The sequence below is a fragment of the Vipera berus genome, assembly GCF_964194415.1.
Source record: "Vipera berus genome assembly, chromosome: 3".
NCBI classification, from domain to species: Eukaryota; Metazoa; Chordata; class Lepidosauria; order Squamata; family Viperidae; genus Vipera; species Vipera berus.
The window spans coordinates 1,119,943-1,146,290 of NC_138204.1; the positions used below are offsets into that span (position 1 = coordinate 1,119,943).

Here is a 26,348-nt window from a genome sequence, read left to right on the forward strand (position 1 = left end):
AAATGAAGGATGACTTGGAATTCCCTTAACTATTACAATAATACCCTATAATCATTCCTGTGCCAGAGGAATATATCGCATGAATATATCGCATTGATTTTTAACTCCCTGTAAACCGCCCTGAGTCCTCAGGGAAAGGGCGGTATATAAATGCAATAAAATAAAATAAATAAATAAATAAATTGCGAGATATTTGGCGTGACATACACCTACATGAAAAGGATTATACTTTTTTTTCTGACAGACATCAATCTTTTTCTAGGATTGATTTTATTTTGCTGACTAATGATTTTTTTTCTAGGATTAAGAAGGTAAAGATTTGTGCAAGAACTATTTCGGATCATAGTCCAGTTTGGTTAGAGATCAATAAGGACAATAGGGATAGGCGCTCGTGGCGCGTAAATGAGAATTTGTTTAGAAATCAGAGAAATGTGGAAGAATGTAAACAGCGGATGAAGGATTTTTTTGAAATTAATATGAATAAGGATACTTCTATGGACATGGTTTGGGATGCTAGCAAGGCCTACATGAGAGGGGTGTTGATATATATGAATAATAAATACAGACGTACTTTGGAAGCCAGAAGGAAAGAATTGGAGAATGAAATTAGGGAAAAAGAAAAGGTCTTAATTTTGAACCCATCGGATGTGAAGACTAAGGAGGTTATTAAGCTGTTAAGAGGACAATTTGATAAATTGATGGCTGATCAAGTGGCAACCAACTTGCGGTTTGCTAGGCATAATACTTTTTGCAATGCTAATAAGCCAGGTAGATGGCTAGCGTATAGACTAAGGAAAAAGCAAAGGGCTGCTAATATAGATAAAATTGAACATAAGGGAAAGGTTGTGTTTCAACAGGATCTTATTAAGGAAGCCTTTGTGGATTTTTATTCTAAATTATATGCTAAGGAGAAGATTAATGAAAAAGACATTGATGTATATTTGGAGAATGCTAGCATCCCGGTTCTTACGCAAGCACAAAAAGAGGAGATTAACCAGTTGATAACAGAAGAAGAAATTCTCATAGCAATTAAGGAATTGAAGTTGGATAAAGCGCCAGGTACGGATGGTTTGACTGCGGTTTACTATAAAAATTTACAAATGGAGTTGATAAAGCCGATAAAGGAACTGTTTCAGACAATTCAGAGAGGGGGAAAGGTGCCTCCGTCTTGGAGAACTGCTTTTATCTTTTTGATTCCGAAGGAAGATCAAGATGCTACTCAAGTAAAAAACTATAGACCGATATCACTTTTAAATACAGATTACAAGATATTTGCTAAGGTGTTGGCTAACAGATTGATGAGGGTTCTGCAACAGGTGATTCATGGGGATCAAACTGGGTTTATTAGTGGTAGGCAAATGAAAAATAATGTGAGGCATATAGTTGATGTGATAGAGTTTTTGGAGAGGAACAACCAGATCCCTGCGGCGCTAATTTTTCTAGATGCTGAAAAAGCTTTTGATCAATTGAATTGGCAATTTTTGTTGAAAGTTCTAGATAAAATGAATTTTGGGGATAAATTTTTGCAACCAATTAGGGCATTATATCAAAAACAAACTGCCCAAATAATAGTTAACAATAGTTTGACTGAAGCATGTAATATTGAGAAGGGCACAAGGCAAGGGTGTCCGTTATCGCCTTTATTATTTGTGTTAACATTGGAGATATTATTGGTAAAAATACGGAATTCGGAAAGAATTAAGGGTATACAAATTAGAGATCAGGATTATAGATTGAGAGCGTTCGCAGATGATCTGGTTGTTACGGTGACCCAGCCTGAGAACTCTGTTGTGGACCTGATGGAGATAATAACGCAATATGGGAAGGTTTCTGGATTTAAAGTTAATGCACAAAAAACTAAAATTCTGGCCAAAAATATGACGGTATCGCAAAAGGCTCTTTTAGAAGGATTAACTGGATTTGAGATTGCTAAAAGGGTCAAATATTTGGGGGTGTTTTTGTCACCCTCTAATACAAAGTTATATAAAAATAACTATGAAAAATTATGGGGAAAAATTCAAAAAGAAATGGAGAGTTGGGAAAAATTGCAATTGTCTTTGCTGGGAAGAATCGCAGCAGTGAAAATGAATGTCCTGCCTAAATTTCTATTCTTATTTCAAATGATACCGGTTCTTAAAAAAGATTCTAATTTGGAAGAATGGCAACGGGGTATCAATAAATTTGTTTGGGCAGGGAAAAGGCCACGAGTTAAACTTAAGATTATGCAAGATACTCGTGAAAGAGGTGGACTCAAAATGCCTAGTCTTAAATTATATTATGAAGCTGCTGCGTTATCAGGAATAAGTGATTGGATTAATTTGACACAAGAGAGATTATTAAATCTTGAGGGCCACGACTTGTTAATTACCTTAATTAGCAAGGTGCTTTCAAAAAGCCTTGACAAATACTTAACATATATTTGCCTTGCCTTCGAGCTAATAAAAAGAGAGAAAGAACCTGTGGCTCAGCAAGTTAAAAACAACTGCCTAAGATACAATCAGCCCAGGTTCGAATCTCAGATAAAGGGTATGACTGACTGATGAGAACATAAAGAGTTCGAAATGGCCATCTCAGCCTCCCAAATTTCTTTATTAGCAACTTGAATAATTTGCACAAATAATGAGCTGTCATAGTTGACTATATCCTGTGGATAAGCCTTGAAGATAGGCCAAAACAGGAATGAAAGAGTTAATTAGCAAGGTGCTTTCAAAAAGCCTTGACAAATACTTAACATATATATATATATATATATATATATATATATATATATATATATATATATATATATATATATATATATATATATATATATATATATATATATATATATATATATATATATATATATATATATATATATATATATATATATATATATATATATATATATATATCCCCTTCATGGATTACTGCCTTGTCGTGGCGAAGGGGCTTGCGTAATTCAATGAAGCTATGAGCTATGCCGTGCAGGGCCACCCAAGACGGACAGGTCATAGCTGAGAGTTCTGACAAAACGTGATCCACTGGAGAAGGAAATGGCAACCCACTCCAGTATCTTTGCCATGAAAACCCTATGGACAGTACCAAAAGGCAAAACGATATGACGCTGGAAGATGAGCCCCTCAGGTCGGAAGGCGTCCAATATGCTACTGGGGAAGAGCAGAGGGCTAGTACTAGTAGCGCCAGAAAGAATGAAGCGACTGGGCCAAAGCCGAAAGGACGCTCAGCTGTGGATGTGTCTGGTGGTGAAAGGAAAGTCCGATGCTGTAAAGATTTTTTCTCCATAGGAACCTGGAATGTAAGATCCATGAATCAAGGAAAGCTGGACGTGGTCAAACAAGAGATGACAAGACTGAACATCGACATCTTAGGTATCAGCGAACTAAAATGGACAGGAATGGGTGAATTTAATTCAGATGACCATCAGGTATACTACTGCGGGCAAGAATCCCTCAGAAGAAATGGAGTAGCCTTCATAGTTAATAAAAGAGTAGGAAAATCAATACTGGGATACAATCCTCAAAATGACAGAATGATCTCAGTTCGAATCCAAGGGAAACCATTCAATATCACAGTAGTCCAAGTCTATGCCCCAACCACCAGTGCTGAAGAGGATGAAATTGACCGGTTCTATGAAGCCCTACAGCACCTTATAGAAGTAACACCAAAAAATGATGTCCTTATCATCATGGGGGATTGGAATGCTAAAGTAGGAAGCCAAAAGATAACTGGAATAACAGGCAAGTTTGGCCTTGGAGTACAAAATGAAGCAGGGCACAGGCTGATAGAATTTTGTCAAGAGAATACGATGGTCATAGCAAACACTCTTTTCCAACAACCCAAGAGACGGCTCTACACATGGACATCACCAGATGGTCAACACAGAAATCAGATTGACTATATGCTCTGCAGCCAAAGATGGAGAAGCTCTATACAGTCGGTAAAAACAAGACCAGGAGCTGACTGTGGCTCAGACCATGAGCTTCTCCTTGCAAAGTTTAGGCTTAAACTGAAGAAAGTAGGGAAAAGCACTAGGCCACTCAGGTACGAATTAAATCATATCCCTGTTGAATATACAGTAGAGGTGACAAATAGATTTAAGGAATTAGATCTGATAGACAGAGTGCCTGAAGAACTATGGACAGAGGTTCGCGACATTGTACAACAGGTAGCAACCAAAACCATCCCAAAGAAAAAGAAATGCAAGAAAGCAAAATGGCTGTCTGAGGAAGCTTTGCAAATAGCTGAGGAAAGGAGGAAAGCGAAAGGCAAGGGAGAAAAACATAGATATGCCCAATTGAATGCAGAATTCCAGAGAATAGCTAGAAGAGATAAGAATGCCTTCTTAAATGAACAGTGCAAAGAAATAGAAGAAAACAATAGAATAGGGAGGACCAGAGATCTTTTCAAGAAAATTGGAGAGATGAAGGGAACATTCCATGCAAAAATGGGCATGATAAAGGACCAAAATGGTAGGGACCTAACAGAGGCAGAAGAGATTAAGAAGAGGTGGCAAAATTACACAGAAGAACTATACAAGAATGAGCTTAATGTCCCAGATAATCACAATGAGGTGGTCACTGACCTCGAGCCAGACATCCTAGAATGTGAAGTGAAGTGGGCCTTAGAAAAGCTGAGCAACAACAAAGCTAGTGGAGGTGACAGTATTCCAGCTGAGCTATTCAAAATCTTAAAAGACAGTGCAGTAAAAGTGCTACACTCAATTTGCCAGCAAATTTGGAAAACTCAACAGTGGCCACAGGATTGGAAAAGATCAGTTTACATTCCAATTCCAAAGAAAGGCAGTGCCAAAGAATGTTCAAACTATCGCACCATTGCACTCATTTCTCATGCTAGTAAAGTCATGCTTAAAATCCTACAAGCTAGACTTCAGCAGTATGTGGATCGAGAACTACCAGAAGTACAGGCAGGATTTCGAAGAGGCAGAGGAACTAGAGATCAAATTGCTAACATACGCTGGATCATGGAGAAAGCTAGGGAGTTCCAGAAAAACATCTACTTCTGCTTCATTGACTATGCTAAAGCCTTTGATTGTGTGGATCATAACAAACTGTGGCAAGTTCTTAAAGAGATGGGAGTACCAGACCATCTTATTTGTCTCTTGAGAAACCTATATGCGGGTCAAGAAGCAACAGTGAGAACTGGACACGGAACCACTGATTGGTTCAAAATTGGGAAAGGAGTCCGGCAAGGCTGTATACTGTCACCCTGCCTATTTAACTTATATGCAGAGCACATCATGAGAAAGGCAGGGCTAGATGAATCAAAAGTTGGAATTAAGATTGCTGGAAGAAATATCAACAACCTAAGATACGCAGATGATACCACTCTAATGGCAGAAAGTGAAGAAGAACTAAAGAGCCTCTTGTTGCGGGTGAAGAAGGAGAGTGCAAAACTTGGGTTGAAACTTAACATTAAGAAAACCAAGATCATGGCCTCTGGCCCTCTCAATTCCTGGCAAATAGATGGGGAAGAAATGGAGGTAGTGACAGATTTTGTTTTCCTGGGCTCCAAGATCACTGCAGATGGGGACTGTAGCCAAGAAATTAAAAGACGCTTGCTCCTGGGGAGGAAAGCCATGGCAAATCTAGACAGCACACTAAAAAGCAGAGACATCACCCTGTCAACAAAAGTGCGTATAGTCAAGGCTATGGTCTTCCCAGTTGCAATGTATGGCAGTGAAAGCTGGACCATAAGAAAGGCTGAGCGCCAAAGAATTGAAGCCTTTGAGCTATGGTGCTGGAGAAGACTCCTGCGAGTCCCTTGGACTGCAAGGCGATCAAACCGGTCAGTCCTAGAGGAGATCAACCCTGACTGCTCTTTAGAAGGCCAGATCCTGAAGCTAAAACTCAAATACTTTGGCCACCTAATGAGAAGGAAGGACTCACTGGAGAAGAGCCTAATGCTGGGAAAGATTGAGGGCAATAGAAGAAGGGGACGACAGAGAATGAGGTGGTTGGATGGAGTCACTGAAACAGTAGGCGTGAGCTTAGATGGACTCCAGAAGATGGTAGAGGACAGGAAGGCCTGGAGGAACATTGTCCATAGGGTCGCGATGGGTCGGACACGACTTCGCAACTAACAACAACAACAAAATATATATATATATATATATATATATATATATATATATATATATATATATATATATATATATATATATATACATACATACATACATACATACATACATACATACATACATACATACATATATAAAACCAAGAAAGCCCTATTGCTTTTCGAAAAGCTCCTTCGGGACAACCGTGACCTGGATGATGGGGAATCCCCATGAAGAAGGGTAGACAACCTCGGCTCTTTTATGACTCATGGACTTCAACTGACTCAGGAATTCTGGGAGTTGAAGTCCATGAGTCATAAATGAGCCGAGGTTGCCTCCCCCTGCCCATGAAGGAGAGGGGCTGAGTAGCAGAGCATCTTTCCAAGGGAGAGAGAACAAGGGGAGATGCCTGATGGGCCAATCTTAGAGAAAGGAGGCTCAGACTGTGTGAATAGATAAAGGGGATTACAGAATTACACAGCTGGAAGGGACCTTGCAGGTCATCTAGTCCAACCCCCTGCTCAAGCAGGAGTCCAGACAAACGCTTGTACAATCTCTTCTTGAAAACCTCCAGTGATGAAGTTTTCCAGCATCCACAACTTCTGGAGGCAGGTTGTTCCATTGGTTAATTATCCTCACTGTCAGGAAATTTCTCCTTAGTTTTAGGTTGCTTTTCTCCTTGATTAGTTTCCATCCGTTGCTTCTTCTCCTGCCTTCAGGGTGCTTTGGAGAATTAGTTGACCCCCCCTCTTCCCTGTGACTGTCCCTCAACTATTCGAAGACTGCTGTCATGTCACCCCCTGGTCCTCCTCATTAAACTAGACCTACCCAATTCCAGCACCCGTTCCTTATATGTTTTATCCTCCAGTCCCTTAATCATCTTTGTTGCTCTTCTCTGCACTCTTTCTAGAGTCTCGACGCCTTCTTTTGTAATGTGGTGACCAGAACAGGATGCAGGATTCCAAGTGATGGTTCGCTGGGCAGGGATCCTGGTAGCCTCTTTTGTCTTCCCGTTTTGATACTCTGGGACACAGCACGTCATGTTTCCCTTGTGCCGGGCCAGAGAATAATGGTATCCGGGAGCTGTCAATGCACAGAGTCAATTGACAACTCGGGCGGTTGAGACAAACAAAGTGTTCCAGGACACAATCAGATCTCTATCAGCTGCCCAAAGGATCCTAGACGTCATCAGTGCAAAGCCACTACAATGCCTGGGGCAGAACAAAGGGGCCCATTGCGGCCAAAGGAGAAGCTGGAGGGGGGTTCTTTCCTCCACACATCATGCTACCCTCCCCCCGGCAAGGTGGGATCAGGGACTCCCTGCTCCAGATTCGGCATTACGCTGGCAGGCCAAAGAGACAATCTCAGCAGGGAGGTGCATGTCCCAAGAGCATGCTGGCATCCGTGGCTACTCAGCCAAAATTCTGCCCTTTTCCCCTCTGGTTTGCAGATGGTCTTATAATATTACCAGTAGAAGTGAATCTTTGTAGCTCAGGGTTGAACTGAGGGGTCCTTGACGGTCTCTGATCTGGGTGGTTTTCTTGCAGATGTTTCATGACCCAACTTGGTAATATGATTAGTGCTAGAGGGAAGTGGGGTTCATGGAGAGGAGGAGGAGGACTGTGGGGTCCTTGGTGTTCTCTGAGCTGGGTGGTTTTCTTGCGGACGTTTCATTACACAAGATGAGTAACTTCTTCAGTAAATCCCTTTCCCTCCTAGCACTGGTGATATTACCTAATTGGGTAATAAAACGTCTACAAGAAAACAACCAAGCTCGGACAGCACCAAGGACCCCAGAATTTTATATGACGTATATTTAATCAGGGGTTCACGTAGAACAACCGACCTCGGAATGGAAGGGGTCACTCGGACCCCAATAAGTGACCTTCTCCCCGTGACCTGGCAGGCCTTTCCTCTTACATTGCTTTGTGGGGGGCTGAGTCATTTATTTTCCCCCCTGAGATGGGATCCCCATCAGTCAGGGGACAATTGTGGGCTTGCTGATTTCACAAAGCTAACGCAGAATCAGCCCAGGGCTTGCCCAGAGATTCAGAATGATGGTTTAATTGTTTTATTTATCTTTGTTCCAACTTATATACCGCCCATCTCACTGTCAGTCAACTCTCTGTAGCTCACATCATCATGAGAGCAAAGACAGAAACATGAAAGCATTGATATATAAGTCGCAGAAATTACATCAGTTAGGATCCAGAATACAAGAGGCTGGAGGTGGGACCTTCTTCTTTGTCCTTCAGCCAGGATGTCCCCTCCCGCAAAGAAGTCAAGGCAATAAAAGCCTTCTATGTGGGGGGTGGGGGGCATCACCTTTCTGAAAAATATGTGTTTTCCTGTTTTGTGCTTTCATCTTAGGCGCAACACAATATTACAGAAGAAAAGCAAAGTTTGACGAGAACACTTGTCAAGCAGTGTTTCTCAACCTCAGCGAGGTTAAGATGGGTGGACGTCGATTCCCAGAATTGCCCAGTCAGGGGAAGCTTCTTGGATGAGAAGTGAAACATCTTCAAAGAAAAACAAGGAAGTCCAGTTGCCTTGGGGGGAAAGCACCTTTGGGTCAGCAAGGAGAGGTCCAACCTAGAACTAAAGAGAAACTTCCTAACAAACAGTGAGGACAATTCACCTGTGGAACTACTTGCCTCCAGAAGCTGTGGGTGCTCCAACACTGGAGGTTTTCAGGAAGAGACTGGACAGCCGTTTGTCTGAAATGGTGTAGGGTTTCCTGACTGAGCAGGGGGTTGGACTAGAAGACCTCCAAGGTCCCTTTCAACTCTGTTATTTCTATTCCATTCCATTCCATTCCATTCCACTTACTCTATTCTATTCTATTCTATTCTATTCTATTCTATTCTATTCTATTCTATTCTATTCTATTCTATTCTATTCTATTCTATTCTATTCTATTCTATTCTATTATTCTATTCTATTCTATTCTATTCTATTCTATTCTATTCTATTCTATTGTTGTTCTGTTCTGTTCTGTTCCATCACAGAGTCCAGCAACCACCAACCCTCCCACTCTCAGGCCTTCAACTCAACTCACAGAAGCCTCTGCCCTCCACAACCAGGGTCGGATGTCCTGCGATGCCACTAGAGGCTTTGTCATCCACTTCCTGACCGGTGCATCTGTCTGGGACTGGAATCATAACCGCAAGACTTTAGAACAGAATACAGCTGGAAGGGACCTTGGAGGTCGTCTAGTCCAGCCCCCTGCTCAAGCAGGAGAACCTACATCACTTTCCTTCCCCCCCCCTCACCTTGACTGGAAAACAAGATCTACTTTCAGCAAAGCCACGTCATGGTTCTTCTCAGAAGGATTCTTCTCTTTCTTCTCCCTCTCTCCCCTCCTCCCCCCTCCAGCATTATTGTTCGGGCTGGGCTGGGCTGGGCTTGAGTGTGGAAAAATCACCTTCTCAGCCGGTGAGGTCTGGGATATAAGAAGCCACTTGTGGCTGAGGGAGAGAGAGAATTGGGTCTTGGGAGCAAAATGGGACCTTCTGGCCTCCAGCTCTTCCTCCTCCTCTTCTCCCTCTCCGTGGGGTCTGCTCTGTTCCCCATCTCCCTGCCAATGGGGACTATCAAGATTCCTGTAGGTGAGTACAGCGTCCTTGGTGCTCTCTGAGCTTGGTGGCTTTCTTGCAGACCCCCAAAGGCAACTGGACTGGGTTTCGTTGTGTTCCTTGAAGATGTTTCACTTCTCATCCAAAAACAAACAAACAACAACAACAAAGTCCCGTTGCCTTTTGAAGAAAAAAATCTCTAGGAGAAGAATAGAATAGAATAGAATAGAATAGAATAGAATAGAATAGAATAGAATAGAATAGAATAGAATAGAATAGAATAGAATAGAATAGAATAGAATAGAATAGAATGGAATGGAATGGAATGGAATGGAATGGAATGGAATGGAATGGAATGGGATGGGATGGGATGAGATGGGATGGGATGGGATGGGATGGGATGGGATGGAATGGAATGGAATGGAATGGAACGGAACGGAACGGAACAGAATAGATGGAATGGGATAGGATAGGATAGGATAGGATAGGTTAATAATAGAATAGAACAATAACAGAATAGAACAATAACAGAATAGAATAATAATAGAATAGAATAGAATAGAATAGAATAGAATAGAATAGAATAGAATAGAATAGAATAGAATAGAATAGAATAGAATAGAATAGAATAGAATAGAATAGAATAGAATAGAATAGAAGCTGGAAGGGACCTTAGAGGTCTTCTAGTCCAGCCCCCAGGTCAAGTAGGAGATCCTTTGCCATCTCAGACAAGTGACTGTCCAGTCTCTTCTTAAAAACCTCCAGTGATGGAGCGCCCACAATTTCTGGTGGCAAACTGTTCCACTGGTTAATTCTTCTCACTGTTAGGAAATTTCTCCTTAATTCCAGGTTGCTTCTTTCTTGGGTCAGTTTCCAACCCTTGTTTCTTGTCCTGCCTTCTGGTGCTTTGGAGTGCATTCCTGAAGTACTCAAAAGATAATCTCTTATTAAAGAAAGATTGAAAAGAAGGAGGGATTTCCTGACAGTCAGAACGATCAATCAGTGGAAGGGCTTGCCTTCAGACGTTGTAGGTGCTCCATCCCTGGAAGCTTTTAAGAAAAGACTGGACAGCCACTTTTATGGAATGGGTCTCCTCCTTAAGTGGGAGGGGGGAGGAATAGACTAGAAGACCTCCAGGGTCCCTTCCAACTCTGTTTTCTTCTGTTCTGTTCTGTTCTGTTCTCCAAAGCACCTGAGGGCAGGACAAGAAGAAATGGGTGGAAGCTCATTAAAGAGGGATTCAATCTGGAAATAAGAAGGCATTTCCTGATTATTAATCAGTGGAACGACTTGCCTTCAGATGTTGTGGGTGCTCCATGGCTGCAGGTTTTGACCGGGACGGTCTGAGGAATCCTGCCATGGGCAGGGGTTGGACTAGAAGACCTCCAAGGTCCCTTCCACCCTGAGGATTCTAAGAAAAAACCATTGGTCCCTTGCTTCCCCAACAGACACCCTACAAGCTCTTTTTTGCCTCCAAGTGTCCTTCTCCAAAAACAGCCCAAGAGAGACACAAAATCACACGCCAATCTCTCTCTCTCTCTCTCTCTCCTCTGCTTCCTTAGAATAGAATAACAGAATTGGAAGGGACCTTAGAGGTCTTCTAGTCGAACCTGCTGCTCAGGCTGGAAACCCTATACCAAATGGCTGTCCAGTCTCTTCTTAAAACCCTCCAGTGTTGGAGCATTCACCACTTCTGGAGGCAGGTTGTTCCACTGGTTAGTTGTTCTAACTGTCAGGAAGTTTCTCCTTAGTTCCAGGTTGCTTCTCTCCTTGATGAGTTTCTGTCCGTTGCTTCTTCTTCTGCCTCAGGCCCATCATTCCGATTTGGGAGAAGCAATGGTCCAGCTGCTCCCTCCCTCGCCATGTCCCTGCTTCCGACTCATTTAAAGGCACCCTTATCCTAGTTGAGAATGGTGTTGGCAACAGGCCTCCTGAATCTGTGCGACTGTGTGTTTCTGCTTTATCTGTTGTTCACATTCACTAGTGAACATTGTTGGTGGGCAAAATTTCAATATTTTTTTAATACCTTCAGAATAACACAGATGGAAGGGACCATGTAGGTCAGGGGTAGGCAGCCTTGGCTCTTTTATGACTCGTGGACTTCAACTCCCAGAATTCCTGAGCCGGCTGGCTCAGGAATTCTGGGAGTTGAAGTCCACGAGTCATAAAAGAGCCAAGGCTGCCTAGGTCATCTAGTCCAACCCCACCCCCCACCTCCCACAGGAGACCCTGCACCATTTCTGACAGATGAAAGTCCAGTCTCTTCTTGAAAACCTCCAGTGTTGGAACATCCACAGCTTCTGGTGGCAGGTTGTTCCACTGGTTAAATTGTTCTCACTGTCAGAATATTTCTCCTTATTTCTAAGTTGAATCTGTCCTTGATCAGTTTCCATCCGTTGTTCCTTGTTTGGCCTTCAGGCACTTTGCAACATAGGTTGACACACACACACACACACACACACACCCTCCTCTCTGTGACAGCCCCTCGAATATTGGAAGACGGCTATCGTGTCTCCCCTGGTCCTTCCCTTCACCGTTCTTCCTATGTTTTCGCCTCCATCCAGCCCCCCCCCCCCCGAACCAGTCACCTTTTCAGAAAGAAAAGCCACCCTGGACTTTGAGTCCGAGATTCGCGCTGGACCTTCAAGCGGGCCGGGGTGGGGGTGGAAGAGCCGCCCAGCCTCGCCCCTTCTCCTTCTTCCCTTCCAGGCCCGGCCAGGTTTGGCCCCTGCCCGCCCCCCGCCGCCTTCCCGGACGAGGCTTGCGGCCACTTCTGCTCTTCGGACGAGAGCTGCCCGGGCGCCCAGCGCTGCTGCCGGACCGGCTGCGGACGGCAGTGCCACCGGCCGCTGGGAGGTAGAGCCCCCCCTCCGCTCCCCCTCCCCACGCAGGGAGGGCTGGGGAAAGGGGAGGCCGGAGCCCCCGTCGCCCTCCCCCCCGTCGCCCCTCCGCCCTTCCCCGGACCCGGCTCCTGCGCCTCAAAGGGGTCGGCAAAGGGGGGGGGGCTTGCTGCTGCCCTCGCCCCCCTCCGGACGCCCGTGGCCCGCGGGCGCTGACCGCGGGCCGCCCCAAATATCCACCTGGGGGGACTGGGGGGCGGAGTGGCCGCTCCCTACCTTCCCGCTGTGCGCTTCACCTGGCGGGTGACGGCCTGCCTCTCCAGAGCCAGAGGCAGCGGCCCAGCCTCTCCCGACGGGGCTCGGGCTGCGGGGTTTCACGCGGGGCGTCGGGACCCCCTCCTCACCCTCTCCCCACCCCGCAGCCATCCGCGGCTACTGCCCCCGGCGAAGCCCCCCCGGCCGCCACCCGCTCTTCTGCCGGTCCGGCTGCCGGCGGGACTCGAGCTGCGCCCTCAGCTTCCCCGGGAGGAAGTGCTGCCGGTACGGCTGCCGCGAGTCCTGCGTGCCGCCCGTGGAAGGTAGGATTCCTCCAGCAGAGACCTGGAGCTAAGGAGGGATTTCCTGACAGGAGAACAATTAGTCGATGGAACTCCTCGCCTCCAGAAGTCGGAGGGTTTTGAGAAGAGGCTGGACAACCGTCGGTCTGGAAAGGTGTAGGGTCTCTTGCCTGAGCAGGGGGCTGGACTAGATGACCTCCAAAGTCCCTTCCAACTCTGCTATTTCTATTCTGTTCTGTTCTGTTCTGTTCTGTTCTGTTCTGTTCTATTCTATTCTATTCCATTCCATTCCACTTACTCTATTCTATTCTGTTCTGTTCTGTTCTGTTCTGTTCCGTTCCGTTCCGTTCCATTCTATTCTGTTATTCCATTCCATACTTTCTATTCTATTCCATATTTTCTATTCTGTTCTATTCCATATTTTCTATTCTATTCTATTCTATTCTATTCTATTCTATTCTATTCTATTCTATTCTATTCTATTCTATTCTATTCTATTCCATTCTGTTCTCTATATTTTATTTTATTTTATTCTATTCTATTGTATTCTATTCTATTCTAAACAGAGGTTGATTTTTTTCACTTGCAGGAAATTTGTCCTCTGTTGTTCTATTCCAGCGATGGCAAACCTTTTAGAGACCCAGTGCCCAAACTGCAACCCAAAACCCACTTATGCATCTTTGGGTGCTGGGTGGGCGTGGCTGATTGGTTGGGTGGGCGTGGCTGTGGTGGTAAAAGCAGACTGGGTGGGACTACAAAGTTCAATCAATTCCAACTTTGTGAGATCTTTTTTTTTCCCCCACGAGGTTGAAATTGATTGATTGAACCTTTTTTTTTTTTGCACACGGTGGCGGAGGCCTAAAGCAAAAAGGTTTTATAAAACCCAGCTGAAGGCCTAGGACTGGGGCGACGGTGCGCATGTGCCCACAGAGAGGGCTCTGCGTGCCACCTGTGACAGGCGTGCCATAGGTTCGCCACCACGGGGTCTAGTCTAACCCCCACAGGGGGGCGGGGGGCGGAGAGGGCCCACCTGGCCAAACGGGCTGCCGGGACTAGCCACGTGGGGACGCCCTCTGCTCATGCTCAGAGGCCCTGCTGCAGAGGCGGCCACGTGGCTTCCATCTCCATCGAAAGCGGGAAGGGCAGCCCAGTCGTAGACCCCACCCCTGCAGGACCCCCAGCTGACCTGCCTCTCCTCCCTGAGCAGAGCACCCGGGCGACTGCCCCAAGATGCCCGTCCTGCAGACCCTGGTGGCTTGCAACCACACCTGCACCGACGACCGGCAGTGCCCCCCGGAGGAGAAATGCTGCTACAATGGCTGTGGCCTAGCCTGCCTGCCGCCAGGTAAGCCCCCTGTCCGGCACCCACCACCCCCGGCCCCCTTCCCTCCAATGGGCCCAGCCGGAGCCCAGCGCCGCCTGCCTCTTGCCCGGTCCAGAGCGTCGCTCGCAATGCTAGCTGCCCCCCGAGCGAGGACCCTGCCTGATGCTGCAGCCACGCTACTACTACAGCCCCAGCCATGGGCACTGCCGGCTCTTCTTATACGGCGGCTGCCTGGGCAACGCCAACAACTTCAGGAGCAGAGCCGAGTGCAAGAGAGCCTGTGGCTAAGCTTGTAAGCCGCCCTGAGTCTTCGGAGAAGGGCAGGATATAAATGGAATTAAAATGAAATAAATAAAAATAAATAAAGAGCCAGCCAGGTAGGCCAGGTGAGGGGGGGGGCGCCGGCCAGCACTCCCAAGACCTGGACACCCAAAGACCCCGCCACCCTTTGCCCAGCTCAGGAGGGGTGGGGTAGCCCCCCAGGACACAGAGGCCAGTCCCTGGCCAGGGATGCCCGAATCGGATCCTAAACTCTGCCCTGGTTTATCTTTTTCCAATCAGCACCTGTCGGGAGAATAATTTGGGGTTGCAAGAATGTCTGTGGAGATTCTCAGCCATCCAGGTCCTGGATGTCCCAAAGGTGCTTTTTTTCAAGAGGCAGCTGGACTTTCTTGTTTTCCTTTGAAGAGGTTTTGCTTCCCATCCCAGAAGCTTCTTCAGGTTCTGACTGGAGGGTGGGGAATGGGAGGATTTATACTCCTTGCAGACAGCCGGTCCTTTGCATCCTTTTGGAGGGTCGATGGGGCCACCTGGAGGACCGAGAGGACCGCTGGTTTGAAAGAGGGGTCCAAGAGGCCATCTAGGTCAAAACTGAACAGCCCTCCATCAATGGGGTGGGTGGGGGGGATATGACACCGCCTCTCTCCAGTCTACAACACAGACATTTCAACAGTTCCAAGAAGGCTCCACACCCATTTGCACCACTCAGGTGACCCTGAGGACCCAGGTAAACCTCTAAGTGGCCTCAAGGACTTTCCAAAAGAAGGCAAATGACCAGCTCTCTGCAAGGAGTATAAATCCTTCCATTCCCCACCATTCACTCAGAACCTGAAGAAGCTTCTGGGATGAGAAGCGAAATGTCTTCAAATGAAAAACACAAGAAAGTCCACTCCTGGTCAATTGTGTTTGTAAACTGAGGACTAGCTGCATGACAAGAATCTCCTCAGACTGACTGCATCCCCTTGGGAACAGTCAGATAAGCCTTCAGGGATTCGGGGGGACAGGAGACCTGTGATACTTCCTGCAATGCAAGGGTCCAAACCTGGCCCACGACCCCTCCCTCCCAAGGCAGGGCGCCTCTTGACCCCTCCCTCCCAAGCCGGGGCCCCTCTTGACTCCTCCCTCCCAAGCCGGGGCCCCTCTTGACTCCTCCCTCCCAAGGCGGGGCCCCTCTTGACTCCTCCCTCCCAAGGCGGGGCCCCTCTTGACCCCTCCCTCCCAAGCCGGGGCCCCTCTTGACTCCTCCCTCCCAAGCCGGGGCCCCTCTTGACTCCTCCCTCCCAAGGCGGGGCCCCTCTTGACTCCTCCCTCCCAAGGCGGGGCCCCTCTTGACCCCTCCCTCCCAAGCGGGGGCCCCTAGCTGGAAATCCCACCACAGAAACGGAGAAAGCCTCCATCCCCGCAGGGAGCAGCCGGTCTGGGGCCTCCGTCGTAGGAGGAGGGCAGGAACCTGACGGGCAGCTGCCTGAGAGGCCACTCAGGGAAGGCAGCCCCATTTTATCCCCTCTCCTCCTCCTCCTACGAACGGGGGTGCCCACCCCGCTTGCCCCAGTGCCTCCCTCCTCGGCTTTCCTCCGCAGAGCCCATCTTCGACTGAGACCCAGACCGGCCCTGCGCCAGGACAGGAGGCGGACGGACACACGGATGGCGGTGCTGGGCCCCGCTTGCCCTGAGGCCTCGGGGCTCCTTGGGAAACAGCTGGCGCCTCCCCTCCCCCAAATAAAGGCAATCCTTTCTCGTTGCGCCCCACGGACTGGTCTGTGAGCTGAAAGCTTCCCTCCCTTGCGCAGAGCCCCCCGTGCTGTGCTGGAGTAGTGGCAGCCGTCGCCTTGAGTCCATCCACACACGACCCCCACGACCCCAGGGAGCAAAGATAGTAGCGGGTGCTCTTAACTAAGCTCTTGTATATGAAGTAAAAAAAATAGATTTATTAGGAAATAAATAACAGTAGTCCTCCATTTACAACAGTTCATTTACTGACTGTTTGAAGTTCCATTGGCACTGACTGACGACCATTGCAGCGTTCTCTGTGGTCGGCCAGTATTTGAGGGGCTGCCACAAAGAAGGGGGAGGGTCCACCTCTTCTCCAAAGCCCCTGAAGGCCGGACAAGAAGCAATGGATGGAAAGTAACCAAGGAGAGAAGCAACCTGGAATTAAGGAGAAATTTCCTGACAGGAAGGACTACTTGACTCCAAAAGTTGTGGGTGCTCCAACACTGGAGGTTTTCAAGAAGAGACTGGACAGCCATTTGTCTGGAATCATAGAGGGTTTCCTTCCTTGAGCAGGGGGGGGTTGGACTAGAAGACCTCCAAGTTCCCTTCCAGTCCTAGGATTCTGTGATGGTTGGTTCCAAATCTTTTCCAAACTCTGCAGAAAATTTACAGTTGGAGTATCCACAAGCTAAAACAATAAGGGGTCCTTGGTGCTCTTGCAGATGTTTCCTTATCCAACTAGGTAAGTTCATCAGAGAATCGGGCCCTGATGATGTTCCCTAGTTTGGGTCATGAAACGTCTGGAAGAAAACAGCCAAGCTCAAAGAGCACCAAGGATCTCATAGTCATCCTCCTCCTCCTCGTCCTCATCCTCTTCCTCCTCCTCCTCTCCACAAATGTTACCTAGTTTGGGTCATGAGAAGTCTGCAAGAAAACATCCCAGCTCAGAGGGCACCAAGGACCCCACAGTCCTCCTCCTCCCCCCAAACCCCTCTCTCTTCTAGCACTGATAATGTTGCCTAGTTGGGTTATGAAATGTCTGCAAGAAAACAAGCAAGCTCAGAGAGCACCAAGGATCTCATAGTCATCCTCCTCCTCCTCCTCCTCATCCTCTTCCTCCTCCTCTCCACAAATGTTACCTAGTTTGGGTCATGAAAGGTCTGCAAGAAAACATCCCAGCTCAGAGGGCACCAAGGACCCCACAGTCCTCCTCCTCCCCCCAAACCCCTCTCTCTTCTAGCACTGATGATGTTCCCTAGTTTGGGTCATGAAACATCTGGAAGAAAACAACCCAGCTCAGGGAACACCAAGAGCCCCACATTTCCACCCTAACCTACAAAAATTCTCTTTTACATGTGAAAACAATAGCTGGATTCCCCCTGTGCAGTGAACCACAGAGCACCAACCTATGCCACACTCGGCACCCCTCCCCCAGCCTGTCCCTTTCCAGAGGTGCAGAGACTCCCAGGCGCCTAGGAACTCAGCTGGAGGATGCCAAGTTGCAGGGGCACCCTGGAGTTTGTGGCCAAATGCTCCTACCACAAAGGAAGAAGTAGAGGAGGGAGATCAGGGGAGTCCACAGGGAGGGGTCAACAAGGTTGCCCATCAACAGGGGCACATCTGAGTCCCCTCGTTGTGGACACCCCTGATTGAGTCATCAAGGTAGATCAGGAGACTCCAAACTTGGCAACTTTGAGACTTGTGGACTCCAATTCCCAGCATTCCCCAGCCAGAGGAGAATTCTGGGAGTTGCGGTCCACAAGTCTCAAAAGTTGCCAAGTTTGGAGACCCTTGCTGTGGAGGAATAACAGCAGAAGACCTTCTGGTGAAGAACATCTTCCCAAGAAGCCAAGCCTGTGAGTTGCCTCTCTCCTTCTCTGGAGCGTCTGTCCAGGTGCCAGGCCTGGCTGGCCGGACTGAATGTTCTGTGATGGCCAGATGGCTATCATTTGGAAGTCCTCCACGATGCTATCTCCCCACAGTATTGTGCAAGATCAGAAGCCGTTTCCGAAACAATGCAAGGCGGCATCACAGAGAAGGTGTGTTCCAGAAGAAAACAGTCCCCGTTTTGTTCTTTGAAGCCCGTTCCTGACTGGGAACTTAAGGCACAGGCACCCCGTGCACAAAGAGCTTGGGCACCGTGCATTTCTATGAAACGTACGGTGCCATCCTGCTGACTAGCACGGTGCCATCTAGCCACCTTGCAGAATAACAGGGTTGGAAGAGACCTCTGGGGTCTTCTAGTCCAGCCCCCTGCTCAAGTAGGAAACTATACCATTCCAGACGTGGCTGTCCAGTCTCTTCTTCAACACCACCAGTGATGGAGCACCCACAGCTTCTGCAGGCAACTTCTGTTCCACCGGTTAATTGTCCTCCCAGTCAGGAAATTCCTCCTTAGTTCTAGGTTGCTTCTCTCCTTGATGAATTTCCATCCGTTGCTTCCTGTCCTGCCTTCAGAAGCTTTGGAGAATAGCTTGACACCCTCCCCCCTCTTCTTTGGGGCAGCCCCTTAAATATTGGAAGACCGCTAAAATGTCACCCCTAGTCTTTCTTTTCATTTGACCTGGCCTTCCATCCTTCTGAGGTTGGTAAAATGAGGACCCAGATCGTTGGGAGGGACAATATGCTCACTCTGTAAACCACTTAGGGCTGTAAAGCACTGTGAAGCAGTAGATATGTCTAAGCGCTATTGCTACCGTATTCTATAATAATAATAATAATAATAATAATAATAATAATAATAATAATAATAATAATAATAATAATAATAATAGCAGCAAAAACAACAGCAACAATAAAGTTGGAAGGGACCTTGGAGGTCATCTAGTCCAACCCCCTTCTCAGGCAGGAAACCCTATACCATTCCATTATTATTATTATTCCATTATTCCGATTTGGCCCAGGAGGGCAAAGTGGGCATGGACTGGGCAGCCGCTGAACCTGAAGAGCAGGGGGGACGAGGGGGGGGAGATGAGGTGGGCCCCGGCCAGGCCTGAGACTTGGGGCAGAGCAATCCACCCTGCGGAAAGGCTGTTTGCGGGAAATCTTCACTTCGGCCTGCTTTGGCCTGACTCCAGCAGAAGATGGCGGACTCGGTCTTCGTAATCCTCCTGCCGAGAAAGAAACGATGTTCTTTCTACCTGCTGTTTCCAGAATCCAGAATCTCTGAATCTCTGGAAAGCCCAGAAGGCAGTAATTGTCCACAGGAGGGGAAAGGTCAAAGGTCCTTTTTGGCTCTGGTTTGCGCCCCCCCTCCTGCCCCCTGCCTCCAAAAACCCTGACGGGCTGTCAGGCAGAGGCTGCCCCCCCCCGCCCACCTCCTGCCCCTCCCCACAGCAAGCAGGACTCTTGGGTCCACAGGGAGGAAACAGAAGGGGTGAAGGGACCCATTGCTGTCCCCCCCCGTCTTTCCCCATATTTCACGGATGCTTCCTGGCCCACGGAGGCCTTCATGAAGTGGGTCTCCAGTTGAAAATCAGAGGAGCCCACCCCTCCTCACTCTTCCCATCTTGGCCGTGTTCCAGCAGGGGGGTCTTCCGTTGGGGCGGGGGAAACAAATGAGTGGGGAGAGGCAATTTGCAAAGGCAAAATACAACGACGCCTGCAGCTTGTGGCAAAACGAATATCAAAATGGACAGTAGTATTTAATGCGTTCGTGTTTTGTACCCTGGTTTCTATGATGTTCCTAACCCGGCCAGAATCACTTGACAGCGAGATGGGTCGCATGGAAATTTAATAAAACAATAAAAAATTAAAAAATAAACTATTAAATATTAAAAAATAAAAACTAATTTAAAAATTTTAAATTAAATTACATTAAATTAAATTAAATTAAATTAAATTAAATTAAATAATTAAATTAAATTAAATTAAATTAAATTAAATTAAATTAAATTAAATTAAATTAAATGCAATGGAAGCCCTGCCAGTTTTGTATGCATTACGCACATGGCACATAAAAAAGGCGGAGCTTTCATTGTAGCCACCATCTTGACTTTTTTGACCATACCCTCCAGATACACCCCAGGAAAAGCCAAGTAAGAGGATCCAGGCAAGACTTTTTTCTCCCCCCACCCTGCCATCCTTGTAGGTGATAGTTAAAGGCGCACAGCAGTTTTATCCTGCTGGGGGAGCCTGCTCCAGCATCTCCTGCATCAAATTGTGAGAAGTTTTATATCCAAATATATTTTATTCTGTTTCCATCTTCCCTTCTAATATCAACGGGACCCACAATGGGCTGAGAATGAGTGCCTCCGCTAGATAATCGAGGGTCAAGACGAAACTAAAGTAACCAAGTGAAAATAGCAAACTGGGACAAATCTTTTACTCAAACTTCCTCAAACCCCCAAATACGTTACTCAGACCTAATCCTCATATCAAAGGAGAAGGTCTGCAAACACGGAGTTAATTAAATTAGGTCCCCCAGAGGAGCTGCAGGTTCACAAGAATAAAAGTTATAGTTGGCATGCCTACACCCACATACATGCCTCTCAGGTGTCAACCTAGAATCAGCACGCAGACACTTCCACACCCCAGATAAGCCCCCTCCCTTATAAACATCTGCCTCTGTACCCCAATTCTCTGCAGCCTGCCTGTAAAGGCAAACTGTTTTGCTTTTAGAGATACATATTTCTTCTCTCCTCACAGCTGCCTGGATCTCATTTTTATTTATTAGTTGGAGCCCCCAATTATTCTTCTGACAGCATCTATTGTCACTCTCACAGACAACACGCCCAGAGGCTGCCTTGGGGCTGGACCACTGCAGCCTCAGCCCCCACCCCACCCCCCACCCCCCCAAAGCAGACAGCGTCTGTCCGCTGGAGGGCAGCAGCAGCACGCGCAATGGATGAGCCCGCTGTGGCTGGAAAGCAGCTCTGGAAAAGCTGTGTGTGCGTTGGGGGGGGGGAATGGGAGTGGAGGCGGCCCTGGGACTCGGTCCGGGAATCCTGGGCTTTGCAGGCAGCTGAGCCTGCCTCCTCCAGGTGGGTTAGGGGCCACGCAGGGTCTCCTTAAGTTCTTAAGGCAAAACCCAGTATGTGAGGGGCTGCCCCAAAGAAGAGGAGGTCGCGTTATTCTCCAAAGCACCAGAAGGCAGGACAAGAAGCAACGGATGGAAACTGACCAAGGAGAGAAGCAACCTGGAATTAAGGAGAAATTTCCTGACAGTGAGGACGGTTAACCAGTGAAACAGCTTCCCTCCAGAAATCATGGGCGCTCCATCACTGGAGGTTTTTAAGGAGAGATTGGACAGCCATTTGTCTGGAATGGTATATGTTCTCCTGCTTGAGCAGGGGGCTGGACTAGAAGACCTCCAAGGTCCCTTCCAGCTCTATTCCTATTCTTTTCTGTTCTGCTCTGCTCTGCTCTACTCTATTCCCTTAGCAGGGGGGGGAAGCTTTTCATTCTGTCTCGGCAGAACCACTAAAGCAGGGGTGTCAAACTCAATTTCATTGAGGGCCGCATCAGCATTGTGGTTGCCCTCAGGGGGCCGGGTGGGTATGGCCAGGGTGGGCGTGGCCTACTGGGTGGGCGTGGCTAGAGTGCATATGGCCTGCTGGGTGGGCATGGCCAGCTCTACATCGTTGGCATCAAGGGTGCCTATGGGGGCCTGGGCAGGAGTGGGACAGATCTGAGGGTCTCTGGCAGGAGGAGGGTCTCTGGGCCAGGGCCAAGGCAGCGGGGGCCGTTCCCTCACTGTTTCCAGGATGGCTTCGCGGGCCACATGAAACCACTTCGTGGGCCGGATCCGGCCCCCGGGCCTTGTGTTTGACATGTCTGCACTAAAGGCTTCTTCACTGGTATTGTACTAGACTGGGCTTTTACAATCTCACTTTTCAAAACTTCCCAACCTTCTTTGAGTTGTTTTCCCATTGAGGATTCTCATCCATGGAATCCTTCCCAAGCTCTCTCTAAGTTTGCTAATCAGAAGAGAGCTGGAAGGGACCCTGGAGGTCTTCTAGTCACAACACCTGACAGCACGCTGTTCCACTGGTTAACAGTCCTCACTGTCCCCTTAGTTCCAGGTTGCTTCTCTCGATTCGTTTCCATCCATTGTTTCTTGCCCTGCCTTCTGGTGCTTAGAAAAATAATTTGACCCCCCTCCTCCTTCTGGCAGCCCCTCAAATACTGGAAGACTGCTATCATGTCCCCCCTAGCCCTTCTTTTCTCTAGACTGGCCAAACCCAAGTCCTGCAACCCTTTTTTCATATGTTTTTGTCTCCAGGCCTTGGATCACCTGGATTGCTCTTCTTTGCATTTTCCAGGCATCTTTTTTGTGATGGGGTGACCAAAACTGGTGCAGGATTCCCGGTGTGGCCTTACTAAGGCTTTATAAAGTGGTACTAATACTTCACGGGATTTTGATTCTATGCTTCTGTTTATACAACCAAAGCTTCCCCCTCCCCACCAGGCTCAGCCGGACCATCTCCTACCCAGCCCCTTTAACCTCTTCTTGATTAGATTTTTTTTTATCCCACCTTTATTATTTTTATAAGTAACTCAGGGCAGTGAACGTGCCTGATGTTCCTTCCTCCTCCTCTCTTCCCCACAGCAACACCCTGTGGGGTGGGAGGGGCTGAGAGGGAGGGACTGGCCCAGTCACCCAATCAGCTTTCATTCTTCAGGCAGGGCTGGAACTCACCATCTCCTGGTGACTGGCCCAGAGTCACCCAGCTGTCTTTTGTGCCTGAGACGGGACTAGAACTCACCCTCTCCTGCTGATTGGCCCAAAGTCACCCAGCTGTCTTTTGTGCCTAAGGCAGGACTACAACTCACCGTCTCCTGGTGATTGGCCCAAAGTCACCCAGCCAGCTTTCACACCTAAGGCGGGACTAGAACTCACCCTCTCCTGGTGATTGGCCCAAAGTCACCCAGCTGGCTTTCACGCCTAAGGCGGGACTAGAACTCACCCTCTCCTGGTGATTGGCCCAAAGTCACCCAGCCGGCTTTCACGCCTAAGGCGGGACTAGAACTCACCCTCTCCTGGGGATTGGCCCAAAGTCACCCAGCTGGCTTTCACGCCTAAGGCGGGACTAGAACTCACCCTCTCCTGGTGATTGGCCCAAAGTCACCCAGCCGGCTTTCACGCCTAAGGCGGGACTAGAACTCACCCTCTCCTGGGGATTGCCCCATCCTGTCTGGGGAAGTCTGGGAGTTGAAACAGGCTAGCTGAAAGTTGCCCTCTTGTTCGGCATTCATTCCCTTCCGCTGGTGGTTAAGATTTTAATAAAGCCAAGTTTTTATAAGTGCGTATTGTAGATTAGAATTCTTACTAGAGAAGACCAAAAGAAAAAAGGGGGTGTAGTTACAGAAATGCTACAACAGCCCCAGCTACAAAAATCTGTGTTTTTTTTCTCACTTGCCTTTAGCTGGAGAAAAGTTTATTTATTTATTGCATTTATATACCGCCCTTTCCCTGAGGACTCAGGGCGGTTTACAGGGAGTTAAAAATCAACCATACAAAAGTTAAAAAACCAATTTAAAAAAGATTAAACCAACCCTGTATAATTAAAACCCCAATTAAAATAAATTTCTCCTCAGTCTGGGCCCGAGAGCTCGAAGAGCCAGGTCTTCAGGCCCCGGCGGAATGATCGGAGGTCGAGGGCAGTCCTCAGCTCCACTGGCAGCTGGTTCCTGAGGGCAGGCGCCCCCACTGAGAAGGCCCTACCCCTGGGTGTCACCCGCCGGCAATCTCTTACCGGTGGGACCCTGAGCAGACCCTCCCTGTGGGAGCGCACTGGGCGAAGGGCATTTGATGCCGGCAGCAGGTGTTCCCTCAAATACCCCGGACCCAGGCCATGTAGGGCTTTATAGGTGATAACCAGCACCTTGAATTTCACCCGGAGGGCAACCGGAAGCCAATGCAGCTCGCGGAGTAGAGGTGTTACATGGGAGTATCGGGAGACCTCCATTACAACTCGCGCGGCCGCATTCTGCACCAGTTGAAGCCTCCGAGTGGTCTTCAAGGGCAGCCCCATGTAGAGAGCGTTACAGTAGTCCAAACGGGAGGTCACAAGCGCAGGAGTAACTGTGCGTAGGGCATCTCAGTCCAGATAGGGACGCAACTGGCGCACCAGGCGAACCTGTGCAAAAGCCCCCCTGGTCACGGCTCCTATGTGATCTTCAAAATTGAGTCGTGAATCCAGGAGGACGCCCAAGTTGGGAGCCCTATCAACGGGGGTTAACACCTCACCCCCCATCGTTAGAGGTGGAATAACCTGGTTAGCCCGAGACGCCGATATGCACAGCCACTCAGTCTTGGCGGGATTGAGACGAAGCCTGTTTCTCCCCATCCAGACCTGAACCGCCTCCAGGCACCGGGACATCACGGCGAGGGCATCACTGGGTTGGTTCGGGGTGGAAAGAAAAAGTTGGGTATCATCAGCGTACTGATGATACCCCACCCCGAAGCCACGAATGATCTCGCCCAGCGGCTTCATATAGATGTTGAACAGGAGAGGCGAGAGAACCGACCCCTGAGGAACTCCACAAATGAGAGACCTCGGGGCGGATCTCTGCCCTCCCGTCAACACCGACTGCGAGCGGCCCTGGAGGTAGGAGGAGAACCACCGTAAAACGGTGCCTCCCACTCCCAACCCCCTGAGACGCCGCAGCAGGATACCATGGTCGATGGTATCGAAAGCCGCTGAGAGATCTAATAGGACCAGGACAGAGGAGCAACCCCTGTCCCTAGCCCTCCAGAGATCATTCACCAGCGCGACCAATGCCGTCTCCGTGCTGTGTCCGGGCCTGAAACCCGATTGGTACGGGTCCAGATAATCAGTTTCCTCCAGGAACAGAGGGAGCTGATGCGCCACCACACTCTCAACAACCTTCGCCAAAAAGCGAAGGTTGGAGACTGGACGATAGTTGTTTAAAGCAGCCGGGTCCAAAGCAGGCTTCTTGAGAAGGGGTCTCACCACCGCCTCCTTCAAGGCGGCAGGGAAGACACCCTCCTTCAAAGAAGCAGTTATTACTGCATGGAACCAGCCTCGTGTTCCCTCCCGAGCCGCATAAGCTAGCCAGGAGGGGCACGGATCCAACAAACAGGTGGTGGTGCTCAGTCTCCCCATGATCCTGTCCACATCATCAGGGGAAACAGGGTCGAACTCAGTCCAGATAACATGCTCAAGACCGCCCGATTCCTCCACATCAGACTCTGCCCAGTCAGAGTCCAGGCCGGTCCGGATCTGAGCGATTTTGTCCGCCAGATGATGACTAAACTCCTCGGCTCGTCCCCGCAAGGGATCCTCTCTCACCTCCTGGTTAAGGAGGGAGCGAGTCACCCTAAACAGGGCGGCAGGGCGATTATCTGCGGACGCGATAAGGGCGGCAAAGTAGTTAGACTTCGCCGTCCTTATCGCCGCAAGATAAGACCTTATAAAGGTTCTTAACTGCAATCGGTCGGATTCGGATCGGCTGGATCTCCAACCGCTCTCTAGACCTCGTCTCCGACGCTTCATCTCCCGGAGCTCCACAGAGAACCATGGGGCCCAACGGGATCTGCGCCGGGTCAGAGGTCGCATGGGTACAACGCAGTCAAGTGCCCTGGCGGCAGCCGTTTCCCAGGCCTCCACCAGAGCATCGACTGGGCTGTGGGTAAGGGTGATAGGTATAGGCCCAAGCGCCCTCTGGAACCGATCCGGGTCCATTAGGCGCCTGGGGCGGAACCACCTGGTCGGTTCCGCCGCCCAGCGGCGGGGGGTGGCATAACGGAAAACCAGCCTGTTGACCTTTTCGTTTAAATTTTAATACTGAGTGTTTTATTGGTAAGTGTTTAATTATCGCTGCCGCCTCGGAGCAGGCCCGCCGCTCTCAATATCTCTCCTCTCTCCTGCTTTGCCGTGGGAAGGAAATTTATATTATTCATGAGAAGCCCACCAGCCGGCTGTGCGATCCTGGGACTTCTGGGGAGGGGGGGTCCATCTTCCCCCTGGATGGGGCACCTGCCTTATCACCCCCAGAAGAGCTGGGGGGGCT

General features: G+C 48.6%; 1 protein-coding gene across 1 annotated transcript; it reads left to right on the plus strand.

Annotated features, from left to right (window-relative positions):
• Positions 1 to 9,584: 9,584 nt before the first annotated feature.
• LOC308665559 (uncharacterized protein) lies at positions 9,585 to 16,337 on the plus strand (the record flags this gene model as incomplete). The annotated part of the gene is made up of 5 exons (XM_081323620.1): positions 9,585 to 9,690; positions 12,367 to 12,513; positions 12,821 to 13,075; positions 14,262 to 14,399; positions 16,238 to 16,337. The coding sequence occupies 5 exons, from the start codon at positions 9,585 to 9,587 to the stop codon at positions 16,252 to 16,254; spliced, it is 663 nt and encodes a 220-aa protein (XP_081179746.1). The 3' UTR covers positions 16,255 to 16,337.
• Positions 16,338 to 26,348: the final 10,011 nt, after the last annotated feature.